Consider the following 14,789-nt stretch of genomic DNA (forward strand, 5'->3'; position numbering starts at 1 on the left):
ATATAAATGAAGGCAGCAAATCAATGAATATTAACTTAGAATATTACCTTTAAAATGTTAAAAATACTGAAGTTCAATAAAAAATACAATAAAGCAAAGGAACCATTTCCTTCATTTGGTATGGCCAGAAAACTAGGAAGCTAGGAAACTGCCTGAAGTTGGTGGAAAATTAATCTGTGCATTTCTACCTACAGAGTTTTCATTTTCCCAGCTGAGTCTCAACAAGTAAGATTTTCTTTGCCCACCTAATAGTTTTCTATCCCTCAGAGATTTTCTGGAATTCATTTTATACTTATATCAGGGTACATCAAGAAAAAGTAAGCCCAGATCTGATATGAAGGCTTATACTTTTTGAATTATCATCTGTACTACCAAATTGTGTTTGTATTTATTGACATAGGACTCCTGGTGTGGCACTGTGGGTTAATGCGCTGGACTGCAATGTTGGATTGAATCGCACGGTCAGTGGTTCAAACTCACTATCTGCTCCTCGGAAACCCTATATAGGGTCGCTATGGGTTGGAACTGACTTGATGGCACTTAACAACAGCAACAGCCCACTGACATATTCTTTGAAAAGATGGGTTTATTGTCACATTCAAAAACCAAGTACCTAAGAAAAAATATATTTTAAAAGTTAAATTATATGAAGCAAAGAGAGATGCCTTTCATCAAAACTGTCAATGTTCACAAAAATCCTTGCAACATATGTTAAAACAATGTTAAGCTTGGATTTTATAAACTTCTCTGCATTCATTTTAAGTGAATTTATATACTGAAAGAAAGGCATAACTCACAATAATAGCTTGTTAATACTGAAAGAAGCAAGCTGTGTTTTTAAGAAGAACATTAAGCAGCTGTTTCCAGATGAAGGGAGTCTGTAAATCAGGGTAAATTGGTTTTATCCATGTTTGGTTTTCATTAATTAAGTGTTTTAGGGACCTTAGGAAGCTAATGTTTACTACACAACATTGCCTTCCTCACTTCAGTGTACACTGCCTTTAACCAGCTTATAATAATAACCTACTTAATAACTAAATAGCTTAGCTTGAGTTTGTGCAGTTGCAATACATTTTTTTAGGGAAGAGATTTGTTGTTACAGGTGGAAGAAAAAATGGTATATGTGAACATTGCTTTTTTAAAAAAAATAGTTGGGAGTTTTATTGGCTATGTGCAGTCAACACCACTGACTTTCAGAGCTCATTTTGACAGGTGCTCATTTTCAAGTTAAACCATATGTTTGTTACTCATTACATTAACATTCTGATTCTAAGAAGGAGGATTTGTTTTGGAGTCGTTCACAATGAAAATTTGGTCACAAAGCCATAGCATGATATGAGTTTTTAAAAATTGGTATTTTCCTGAAGCCTGAATAAAAAAGAACTTTCATGAAAAAAATGTGAAATGGTTTAAAGTGCTGTAGACTTCAGTTATAAAGTCTCACTCTGAGTTACAGCTCAGCTTCTTGAATTTCTAATCCTGAGTTTACTTAATTTGTCAAATAATGACTATTTTAAGGACAAGGACACAATTAAATGAGCTAACGTAAGGGAGCGTGATGGTTTGATACGATAAGCACTGGAATGTGAACTCCCTGCAGAAAATATGAGGCTTTCCGATCCAGCAAAAATTTCCAGCCTCAGTTGCTGTGAGTCAGAATTGACTCTATGGCACCTAACAACAACACAACGTTGTAAGTGAAACGTTTGCTAACCTGCTTGTTGTTGTTAAGTGCTATCAAGTTGGTTCTGACTCATGCTGTTGTTGTTTTATCAAGTGTTTATCCTATAGCACCACACCAATTTAAAGTACTTTTTAGGAGATACCTAAACAGTTCCTATCGAATCATTTTAGATTCATGATGATCTTGTGCACTGCAATGCAGATCTATGTTGATAGAGTTTTCTAGGTTGTGAAATTTCCAGGAGAAAGAAAGAAAGAGAGAGAGAGAGAGCGCGAAAGAGAGAGAGAGAGAGAGAGAGAGAGAAGGAAAGAAAGAAAGAAAGGAAGGAAGGAAGGAAGGAAAGAAGGAAAGAAATCTACACATGAACCTCAAATCAACTGTTTTCATTAAAATGTTTAATGAGAAGCTTAACTTCTAATTTTTCAATTAAAACAATACCCTCATCTGAACTAAAACTTCAACATGAATTTTCCTTAGTGAGCTTAGCCTGCTAAGTGAATGATCTGGTTTTAGCTGCATTCTGAAGTTTTAGTTCTCAAAAACACTCTTCAATAATGTTTAAGGGAGAAAGAGTCTTTCTTTTTTTGCCCTTGAACCAAAAAAGGAGGAAACCCCCAAAACTCTAAGAATATTCATTTTTTCTGTCAGAGATTTATTGTTATTTTCCTTTGCAGAACAGCTGTATTTTTAACACATTTGCCTAGCCTCATTATCAGAGCACTCATTTTTACAGAGAGTTTAGGAATTCTAAATATCACTGATTCAAGATTCCCTTTATGGGGCAGGTAGATGGTCTTTCTAGTATAAAAGTAATATCCATTCTGTAACAGAATTCTGCACAACTTTAGTAAACAATATCACCTGTCAAATTCTAAACATAAAAACTGAGGACTACATTTCTTCCCTGCTTAGCTCAATATTAATGCAATATAAAATATATGAACTCTTACATTAATACTGTGATGATCTTTTAAAAGCATAAATTTAGGTAGTTGAAAATGTTACATGAACACAAAATATTTAGTTACAGTTTCTTTGGCATCCAAAGAAACCTGACCCCCATTCTGTTAATATAGCATTGCAGCTATTTTAAAATATTTTTAGCAAAAATGTTATTTGCTTGTGATATTAATGGCATTGTTCTATACATTCCTCAGTCACCTTTCTTTGGTGTGGGAACAGAAACTGATCTCTTACAGTCAGTAGGCCATGTCATTGTCTTCCAAACATCCAGGTAGATGAGTGAGTACTTCCTGTGTTGCATATATTTTTAGAAGCATCTCAATTGGTATTCCATCAATTTCTGGAGGCTTTTTATTTTCACCAATACCTTCAGTGCAGCTTGAATACCTTCTTCAATACCATTGGTTCTTGATCATAGGCTATTTTCTGAAATGACTGAATATTAATCAATCATTTTGGTACAGTGGTTCTTTTGATGATTCCTGTACAATCCAATTTTTGGCCCATAGAATCTTTCACTATTGCAACTTGCAACTTGAATTTTTTCTTTATTTCAGCTTGAATAATGTGAAAAGTGTTCTTCTTCTTTGGTTTTCTAATTCCAGATCTTTACACATTTCATCCTAGTGCCTATTTTGTCTTCTTAAGCCATCCTTTGAAATCTTCTAGTCAGCTTTTTTGCTTTTTTCATATATGATGTCTTTGATGTCATTCCACAAATTTCTGGTCTTCAATCACTGTGCCAAATCCATTCTTAATATGGTCTCTAAATTCTGGTAGGATGTATTTTGTACAAAGCAAGGTTGTACTTTGACTCTTGTGGACGTGTTTCAGCTCTCTTCAGCTTCAAATTGAGCTTGTATATGAGCAATTGATGCTCTCTACTGCATTTGGCCCTTGACCTTGTGTGATTGGTGATGTTGAATGTTTCCATTGTCTCTTCCTACAAATTTGATTCCTATGTATTACATCAGGCAAGATCCATATGTGCAGTTGCCATTTATGTTGTTGAAAAAAAAAAAATCATTTCCAATGAGTGTGTTGATCATCTTGCAGAATTCTATCATAAAATCTATTGTATCATTTCTATCACCAAGGCCATATTTTCTAACTACTTATACTTCTTTGTTTCCAGGTTTTGCATTCAGATCACCAGTAACTGTCAATACATCATGATTTTATGTTTGATCAATTTCAGATTTCAGACATTGGTAAAAATCTTCAATTTCTTCATCTTTGGCATTTGTGATTGTCACACAAATATGAATAATAGTCATATTAACTGGTCACTTAACTGTTGTTAAGTGCTGTTGAGTTGTTCCGACTCATAGCAACCCTGGAGGTGCTATTGAGTTTGAACCTTGAGATTAGAATCCCAGTGCTCAACCTATAGCACCACATGAGGCCTATAGGTTTTATCCTGTCACTGACAGTGCTGTCATTCAGGATAGATCTTGAAATGTTCCTTTAGACCACAAATGTCACTCATTTGCTCTTCAGCTTGTCATTTCAGGTATAGTGCACAGTATGATTGTCTGATTTGAAATAGCTAGTATCAGTCCATTTCAGCTCACTAATGCCTATGATATGGATCTTCAAATATTCCACTTAATTTTTAATGACTTACAATTTTCCTTTGTACCTCCCAAGTTCCAATTACAAATGAATTACTAATGAAGCTCTTTCTTCTCATTTTGAGTCATGTTACATCAGCAAATGCAGGTCCCAAATGCTTTACCTCACCAATATTATTAAAGGCAACTCTACATTAAGGAGGTTGCTCTTCCCCAGTCACATTTTTTGTCCTTTTCAACTGCAGGGGGTCATTTTCTAGGTCTAAATTTGAGAATGGTCTGCTGCTATCCTTAAGACTTGCACTGCTAACCTGTTTTTCAACAGTAGATCGCTTGGTTTTTCTTTCCAGTCTGTCTTAGTCCAGAAGCTCTGCAGAAACCTGTTCACCGTGGATTGTGTAATACTGCGGTATTTGTAATACTGGTGGTATCGTTTCTAGTTTCACAGTAACATCCATGCTACCTCAGAATGACAGGCAGACAGGTGGTGGTAAAGTATATTTAACTCTCTCAATGTTAAGACCATATCATATGTGTGACTTCAGACTCCTAAGAAACAATATGCTGAGATATAGTCAAATCCCTCCTGATTTTGAAACTACATGAAAATCAAAAATGTAAGAAAATGAGTGATTTTATCATTCAACAGACAGTTATTTAAGCCACAGAAGTTACCACCCAGGAAAGAACTAGTTATGAAAGTAAGTACTGACAAGCATCTTTGGATAAAGAAAGGAATATGACAAGGTCCTAGTCCAGAAAGGACTCCCAGTCTGGCATGGAATTTTGATCTACTTGTATTGACTCTTTTCAACTCAGTGGTTTTTAAAGTAATTGCCTTCACAAGACACAATGATTCTGAGTCTTACACAAATAATTCCCACAATTAAAAGAAGGACCTTAAAAGAACCGCCTTCAAAGTTTCCAGCAAAACACAGACTTTCTTCACTGAGAATAAGGGGGGAAAAAAACTGCTATTATAAATATATCTTTCTTTTACTTTGTTAGTTTAGGAACTAGTCAAAACTACTGAAAGATGAGAGAAGAATGGCAGGGACTTTCCATACTGGGCCACTTTCAGAAATGATGAGACAATTATGTTCACTTCAAGGGAAAAGAATAATAGAAATCATTATATACAGAACATAGAATAAGTCTATGTGAAATTAGAACAAATGAAATCATGCATAATTGTAATTACCAGTGTGATTATAAATTTAGTACTATTTTTATTAAGGCCCAAAATTTGACTGATAATGTGACATAGTTTAAGAAATAAAAATGTCATAACCAGAAACCCATGTCAAATTTACACAAATAAAATTTATCCCTATCTATACTTTATCCACAGTTAACATTTTACACCAAAAACAAAACAAAACAAAAAATGTAGATGTGAAGTTAGGAAATTGTAATTCTATCTTTACCAACACATAAAGTTGGAATATTGTGGACTTTGTTAACTGATCTGCATTGTGTTCCTTTTTATAACATTATATAATTGAACTGTTGCTATATGTTATTAAATTAGTTCCAACTCGGACATATTGTTAGGAGGGACCAGTCACTGGAGAAAGGATATCATGTTTGGTAAGGTGGAGGGTAAGAGAAGTAGAGTAAGACCCTCAACGAGATGGATTGGCCAAGTGGCAGCCAAGGATCGATGGACTCAAGTGTGGCCACAGTAGTGAGGCCCAGGATCGGTCAGTGTTTTGTTCTGCTGTGTCGCTATGGGTCAGTACCAACTGGATGTCACCTAACAACAACAACATAGTGAACCTATATAGGGTTTCCAAGGAGCACATGTAGCTAGTGGGTTTAAACTGCCACCTTGCAGTTAGCAATCCAGTGCTTATCCTACATTGCCACACCAGGACTCCTGGTGTTCAGTCCAGGATTGGTGGATTACACAGCTTTAAACATTGTTTCAAGTTCTCCTATCCTAATACAATAATGTTTTGTATTTTCTTGGTATGGCTCTGTGAGTTAATGCACTGCACTGCAAAGATAGTTTGAACCTCAAGGTTGGTGGTTCAAATGCACCAGCTGCTCCTCGCAAACTCTATACAGGGTCACTATGGGTGGGAACTGACTTGACGGCACTTAATAACAACAACCATTACAATAATGTCTTTGTATGGCACTATATTTCCCCATATATTTGTAAACATTGAAGATGGTATTTTTGGTATATAGAGGATAGAGTTTTGCTGAACAGAATTAAAATCTTCCTATTTGACTGGAACTTTACTATAGTCTGTGTGTTTGTACCTGTTAAGACTCTTATCCCTGTATACTATTGTTATGGATTTCCATTTCTCTCTCAACTAGATTTGTGTTCTTTGTATAGTACTTCCATCTACCTGAAATATAATTGGTACTCAAGAAATACTTTTTTAATAGGATTTGCTCAATGGAATTAATACTGTGTGGTTTATGATTGTTAGACAGAAACCATTTAATCAGTATTTTATTGTTGCACAATAAAAAACATTCTGAATAATTCACTTCATTGTGTCTTATACTGCAAACATAACTACTTAAGTAATAAGTTTTCCTTTTTTGTCTGTTTTGCTGAGAGTTCATGGATGTTGATGAAACAGTGTCCTAAAGAAAGTTGAACTCCAAGGAGGTGGAAAGACCAATTTCTCTATTTATCTTCTTCTTTCTATTTACAGGACAGCACAATATTACTACTACTACTAATAATAATAGTACACATATAATTATGAATTTATTCTAGATAATCTTACAATTTAAATAAAAAATCTTTCAGGTATCTCTAGATAAAATTACTTAGATAATAGACAAGATCTATCACCTTAATGAAAGATTTAAAGAAGATGACCTTTCTATCATCCTAATATATATGTACACGTAGATTTTTATAGATTATAATGGAGAGTGGTGGTGGTGATGGTAATGTGGTATAGAGATGGTTCTGACTCATACTAACCCTGTACAGGGTTGTTAAGACTGTAAATCTTTACAGGAGCTGAAAGCTTCAACTTTGTCTTGCTTTATGGAGAGTGTTGGTAAGTTCTATCAAGTTGGATCTGACTCATAGAAACCCTGTATTTAGTTTCCAAGAAGAGGCTGGTGAGTTTGAACCACTGACCTTGCTGTTCAAACCAACTTTGTGGTCCAGTGCTTATCCTACAGCACCATTGTTGTTGTTGTTATGTGTCATGGAGTTATGCACCATACTTGGTCATAAATGAGAAGTTGACACTGAATATATGACATAAAGAAGAGCCTCAAGTCTGGCTCCTCTCAAAAAAAAAAAAAAAAGAACCACACACAAGCACATGAAATTATTATAATCTAATCTGACTAATATGGTTACTTTCATACTAGATTGTATTGTCACTACTTGGTTATGAATCAGGCTGCTAACCTCACGGTCAGCAGTTCAAAACTACCAGCCATTCCACAGGAGAAAGATGAGGCTTACTGCCTCGGAAACCCTGTACAGGGTTGCTATGAGTTGGAACTAACTCCACAGCACATCACAACAACAACAACATGGTGGTGGTATGTGCTGTGGAGTCGTTTCCAACTCATAGCGACCCTGCACAGGGTTGCCAAGGCTGTTAATCTTCATGGGAGCAGAAAACCTCATCTTTCTCCCGCCAAATGCTGGCAGTTTCAAACTGCTGACCTTGAGGCTCACAGCCCGATTCATAACCACTACGCTGCCAGGGCTCCGTCTATATAATGGTCAATGTCTGAAATAAGACACTTCTAATTTTGAAATAACAGTGATCAGACTAACATTTAAAACATGTTTAAAAATGTAAAGGTAGATTAATTAAATTCAGATGATAACTTCATTAATGTTTAAAACTTTTGTATTTTAAATGACACCATGAAAAAAAAAAATAGAACCTATGCAAAGGGAGAAAATATTTACAAAGCATATATATGATAAGGGAATTATATCCAGAATATATAAGACAAATTCTTACAGCTCAATAATAACACAAATAACTGAATTTAAAAATGGGAAAATAATTTGAGTAGACTTTAACAAATGAGTATTCTAAAATGAGCAATAATCACTCAAAACAAATACACACTATCATTATCCATTTAAAAACTGCAAATTAGAGTTACAATAGGATACCAATTCATACCCACAAGAATGACGATGATGAAAAAGACAAACAATAACAAGTATCTGTGAGATGTTGGTAGGATGAAACTTTCAAATGGGGTGGGTATGGAAAAATGATACAAACACTTTGGAATATATTGGGGAGTAGCTCAAATTTCTAAACAAAGAATTACCTATTCAAGAAAAATAGAAAATATATCTACATGTAGAGACATCCACATGACAGTTAATAATAGACAAATATTGGAAATAACCAAATGTGCATCCACTAGTAAATAGAAAAACAGAATGTGATGTATGGAAACTATTTGGCAATAAAAATACTGCAACAGGAATAAATTTCAGAAATACTAAGCTGGATGAAAGAAGTCACACACCAAAGATCCCATATTGTATTCCATTTATACCAAAGGTCCAGAATAGGTAAATCTATAGAAACAATAGCTCCATGTCTGCACAGGGCAAAGATACAGGAGATGGGGACAGACTGCTGCTAATGGACATAAGGGTTCATTTTGGGGTGATGAACAAGGTCTAAATTTAGATTATAGTGATGGTTTTAATTATATAAATATAGGTAAAATTGAGTTCTGTAATTTTATTTATGATATGTTAATCATCTTATTAGAGCTATTAAAAATAAAGAAGACAGAAATGCTTGTTTATTTCACACTCTTAATATATTGAATGTTTTTTCTTATCATTGATTACATGTGATTTTAAATGTTTTTTATTTTATTTTTAAATGTTTCTTAAACAAAAATATAAGAAATTATTATTTATACAATCTTTAAAAACTTACGGTCCAAGTAACTTGAACTGTGGTGGGAGTCAATACAACTGGAGTATGAAGACGGACACTGACATCCCCTAGTTCTTTCTGTACTTGTCTGTGGTCCACGCCTTGTGCTGGTGGGCTGATATCTGCAAATAGATAACCATGCCAGGTGTTAAACTCCACAACCAAATGTCAATTTATATAAGGCAATATTATACCATTAGAAATAACTACAGAGGAAAAATAAACTTGAGGCCTACATACACACATACGTGCATGCATACTACATGAAATATATATATGGGTTTGAGTTAAGCTACCAACCTTGCTGTTAGTAACCCAGTGCTTATCCTATACAACCCCATTCCAGTAAGTAATATATATATATATATATATAGCTGTGTGCCATCAAATAGGCTCCAACTTAATGACACCATATAGGGTTTCTGAGACTTTAAATCCTTACGGGAGCAGAAAGACTCATCTTTATTCTGCTAAGTAGCTGGTGGATTCAAAGTTCTGACATTGAAATTGAGAGCCCAATGTGTAACCCACTATGCCATCAGATCTCCTCCATGTATATATGTTGTTGTTACCATCAATACATATAGATAGATATCACATGCACACACACACAAAGGGGTCTTCAAAACTTTGTGAAAATATTACATTATCTTTTAATTACATTCTCCATGAATTTTTAGACAATCCCTCATATACAGTATGTATGTGTATATATAATATATATAGATTATATAATGTTGTGAAGTACCGTTGAGTCGATTCCGACCCATAGCACCCCTGTATAGTGTTTCCAAGGAGCAGCTGGTAAGCTTAAACTGCCAACCTTGCAGTTCAAATGGCTTTGCAGTCTGATGCATTAACCCACAGTGCCACACCAGGACTCACTCTGTCTCTCTCTCTACATATATATAGAGAGAGCTATTAAAAATAAAGAAGACAGAAATGCTTCTTAAATGACACCATGAAAAAATATATATATATATTGTTATTAAGTGCTGTTGAGTCAATTCTGACTCATAGCAACCCTGTATAGGGTTTCTGTGGAGCGACTGGTGAGCTTGAACTGCTGACCTTGCGGTTCAAACTTACCTTGCAGTCCAGCATATTAACCTACAGTGCCACACCATGTGTATAGATAGATAGATAAAGAGATATAGATATATGTGGTTGTTAAATACCATCAAGTAGATTCTGACTCATAGCAACCTTGTATAGGGTTTTCAAGGAGCAGCTGGTGGATTTGAACTGCTGACCTTGTAGTTTGCAGTCCAGTACAGATCCCACAGAGCCACACCACGAGTATATGTTGTTGCTGTTGTTGTTAAGGGCTGTTGAGTAAGTTCTGACTCATAGTGTTGAGCCAGTTCCGAATTATATACATGGCACTGTAGGATCAGCACTGGACTGTGAACCACAAGGTTAGAAGTTCAAAACCACCAGCTGTTCCTCAAAAGCCTTATACAGGGTTGCTGTGAGTCAGAACTGACACAGCGGCACTTAATAACAACATATGGTTAGATGCCATCAACTTGGTTCTGACCCATAGTGACCTTATGTAAAACAGAATGAAATTTCACCTAATCCTGTGCCATCCTCACAACTGCTGCTAAACTTGAGCCTCTTGCTGCTACCACTGTATCAATTCATCTCTTTGGGGGGGGGGTGTCCTTCATTTTTGCTGACCCACAACTTTACCAAGCATAATGTCCTTCTCCAGAGACTGGTCCTTCCTGATATATGTATGGAATATGAGAGACAAACTGGACATCTTGGTTTATAGGTAGAATTCTGGTTGTAATTCTTCCAACATAGATTTGTTTGTTTTTCTGGCAGTTCTTGGTACCTTTACTATTCTTCTCCAACTCAAATGCATCAATTCTTCTATGGTCTTCCTTATTAATTGTCTAATTTTCACAAGCATATGTGGCTATTGAAAATACCATAGTTTGGATTAGGTGCACTTTAGCCCTCAAATTGATACCTTTGCTCTCGAACACTTTAAAGAAGTCTCCTGCAGCAGATTTGCCTAATGCAATATGTCAGTTGATTTCTTGACTGCTGCTTCCATGATGGTGGGTCCAAGCAAAATTAAGTCTTTGACAACTTCAAACTTTTTCCATTTGTCATGATGTCATTTATTGGTCCAGTGGTGAAGATTTTTGTTTTTACATTCATGTACAATCCATACCAAAGGCTGTGTTTTGTTTTGTTTTTTTTCACCAGTAAGTATTTTAAATACTCTTTGTTTCATCAAGCAAGATTGTATCATATGCATACTATAGGCTGTTAATGAGTCTTCCTCCAATCCTGGTGCCATATCCTTCTTCATACAATCCAGCTTCTCATATTACTTACTCAGTATACTGAATGAATAAATAATATAAAAGAATACAACCCAGGCACACATTTTTCCGTATTTTAAACCATTCAGTCTCTCCTTGTTGTGCCCTAACAACTACTTCTTGGACTATGTATAGTTTCCTCCTGAACACAATTAAGTGTTTTGGAACACTCATTCTCACAATGTGATTCACAACTTGTCATGATCCACACAATTACAAACATTTGCATAGTCAATAAAGCACAGGTAAACATCTTTCTGGTATTCTCTGCTTTCAGCCCAGATCCATCTGATGTCAGCAATGATATCCCTCATTCCATGTCCTCGTCTAACTCCAGTTTGAACCTTTGGCAGTTCCTTGTCAGTGTACTGATGCAGATGTTTTTAAATTATCGTTAGCAAAATTTTTCTTGCTTGTGATATTAAGTATATTGTCTGATGATTTCCACTTTCCATTGGATCGCCTCTGGAATGGGCAGAAATTTGGGTCTCTTCCAATCAATTAGTCAGGTAGCTGTCTTCCAAATTTCTTAGCATAGATGAGTGATTCCAGTGCTGCATTTCAGTTTGTTAAGATTTCAACTTATATTCCATCAGTTCCTGGAGTGCACTTTGTACTTCTTCCTTCCGTACTACTGGCTCTTGTTCATATGCTATCTCTTGAAATGATCATCAACCATTTCTTTTTGGTACCGTGAGGTTGTTTTTTTTTTTTGGTGTTTTCTGCATCATTCAATATTTTGCCCAAATAACCCTTCAATATTTCAATGGAAATATTGAATTTTTACCTCCGTTTTTAAGCTTGAGAAATACTGAGTGTGTTCTTCCCTTTTGGTTTCTAAATTCAGATCTTTGCACAATTCATTATAGTATTTGATGTTTTCTTTTCAAGCTGTCCTTTGAAATTTCCTGTTTATCTATTTTACATCCTCACTTCTTCCTTTTGCTTTAGCATATGTATACTGGAGGGCAATATTAGAGTCTCTTCTGACATCTATTTTGGTCTTTCTGTTCTTCCTTGTCTTGATAGCTTTTTACTTTCTTCTTGTGTGAAGTTCTTGAAGTCATCCCTCAACTTAGGTTTTTTAGTCATTATTGTCTGCTCTTGAGATTATCTCTAAATTCAGGTGTGATGTGTTCAAGATCACATTTTGTCTCTCAAGAACAACTTTTAGCTTTCTTCAGGTTTAGCCTGAACTTGCATATGAGCATTGATGAGACTCAATGCCTGGTGTTGGCTGATGATATGGAGATTCTCCACCCTTTTTTTCTACAGATGTAGTCCGTTTAATTGCTGTGAATTTGATCTGAAGAAGTCCGTGTGTATAATCATCTGTTATGTTATTTTAAAAAGGTATTTGCAAGGAATAAATCATTGGTCTTTCAAAATTTTATCATGTGATTGCCAGCATAATTTTTATCACCAAGGTAATATTTTCCAACTTCTGATCCTTCCTCTTTGTTGCCAACCTTTGCATTCCAATTACCAGTAATAAGCAATACATCTTGATTGCATGTTTGATCAATTTCACACTAAAGAAATTGGTAGAATTCTTCATCATCACTGGCTTTAGTGGCTAATGCCTAGGATATTGATGTTTATGCATTTCATTTTTGATAAATTCCGATTTTCCTAGATTCATATTTCATGTATTTCTTGTTACAGTTACTAGTGGATATTCCTCCCCATTTTTTGGCATGCCCCATCAGCAAATGAAGGTCTCAAGAGTTTTACTTCATTTGGGTCATCAAGATCAACTCTACATTGAAGAGGCATGTCTTCCACAGTCATATTTTGAGTGCCTTTCAATGCTAGAGGCTAATCTTCTGGCGCTAAAGCTTATGGTATTCTGCACTATTCATTATATTTCAATATTCTATTGCTGTCTGACAGTGTTTCACTCTTATTAATATGATTTTAAATGGCTAAACATTCAGATTTAGTTCACCACTCCTTCTAAGCCTATCTTAATCTGGAAGCTCATCTGAAACCTGCCCACCATGGGTAACCCTGACAGCATTCCAGAATCACAGCAACACAAAAGTCATCACAGTGTGACAAACTGAGAAAAAAAAAAGTGGTGGATATATTGTACTCACACACACACACACACACACACACACACACACACACATATCTGTGTATGTGTTTGTTAAGTGCTAACGAATCTATTCCAAATCAAAGCAACCCTGTATAGGATTTCCAAAGAGCAGCTGGTATGTTTGAACTGCCAACCTTGCAGTTAGCAATTCAGTGTTTATCCTATAGAGCTACACCAGGAATCCACTCTACATATAAACATATAATTGTTGGTAAGAGCCATCAAGTCAGTTCCAACTTACAGCAACCCTGTATAGGGTTTCTGGAGAACAGCTGGTGGATTTAAACTGCTGACCTTGTGGTTTACAGTCAAGTGCTGATCCTACAGTGCCACACTGAGACTCAATATGGTATGGTGCTATAGGATCAGCATTGGACTGCAAGGTCAGGGGTTCAAACTCACCAGTTGTCTTCTTGGAAACCCTAGACAGGGTCACTATGTGTAAAACTGACTTGACAGCATTTAATAACAACTATATCTATATCTATCTATCTATCTATGTATCTATCGAGCTATTTATAGATCGATAGATCGATAGATAGATATAGAGAGAGTCCTGGTATGGCACTGTGGTCTAATGCACTGGACTGCAAAGTCGGTTTGAACTGCAAGGCTGGTAGTTCAAGTTCACCAGCTGCTACTTGGAAACCCTATACAGGGTCGCTATTGGTTGGAACTAACTCAACATCACTTAACAACAACAGCACACACACACACACACATACATATGAGAGTGAGTCAAAAATTATCTGCAATCTGGCTGTTGAATTTATTTTAATCAAGTTTTAGAAAAGACAAATATAACATTTTACAACATAATTTCCTTGCTTTTAATTCAACATAATCCTTGCTTTTAAGTATACTTTGTCTAATTTTCAACAAGCTTTCTTTCAACAAGCTTTCATATTCACTTGTTTAAAAATGTTTTAGGCTGAGCTGAGAGCCATGAATGTCCTCATTTTTTCATCAGACGTGAATCTTCATCCACAAAGGGCTACTTTCAGTGGAACTGAAGAGGTGAAAGTCAGATGGAGCAATACCAGGACTATAGGGAGGATGTTTTAACACCTCAAAATGAAGCTTCTGCAGGGTCTTCAGAAGTGTGGCAGAGGTATGCAGATGTACATTGGTGTGCAAGATCACAAATCCCTTGGATAGCAGTCCTCTGCATTTAATCTGAAATTTAGCTTCAGTTCTTCAGTTAGC

The 14,789-nt window shown here is 35.7% G+C and overlaps 1 protein-coding gene across 1 annotated transcript in view; it reads right to left on the reverse strand.

Annotated features, from left to right (window-relative positions):
- The window catches only part of ROBO2 (roundabout, axon guidance receptor, homolog 2 (Drosophila)), a gene marked incomplete at its 5' end in the record, with an annotated part of 881,870 nt that overhangs the window by 95,761 nt on the left and 771,320 nt on the right, over window positions 1-14,789 (reverse strand). The window contains one exon of the mRNA XM_006866447.1: window positions 9,141-9,262. Within this exon, the coding sequence (XP_006866509.1) occupies window positions 9,141-9,262 (122 nt within the window). The remainder of the gene's footprint in view (window positions 1-9,140; window positions 9,263-14,789) is intronic.

The sequence above is a fragment of the Chrysochloris asiatica genome, unplaced genomic scaffold (assembly GCF_000296735.1).
Source record: "Chrysochloris asiatica unplaced genomic scaffold, ChrAsi1.0 scaffold00091, whole genome shotgun sequence".
NCBI classification, from domain to species: domain Eukaryota; kingdom Metazoa; phylum Chordata; class Mammalia; order Afrosoricida; family Chrysochloridae; genus Chrysochloris; species Chrysochloris asiatica.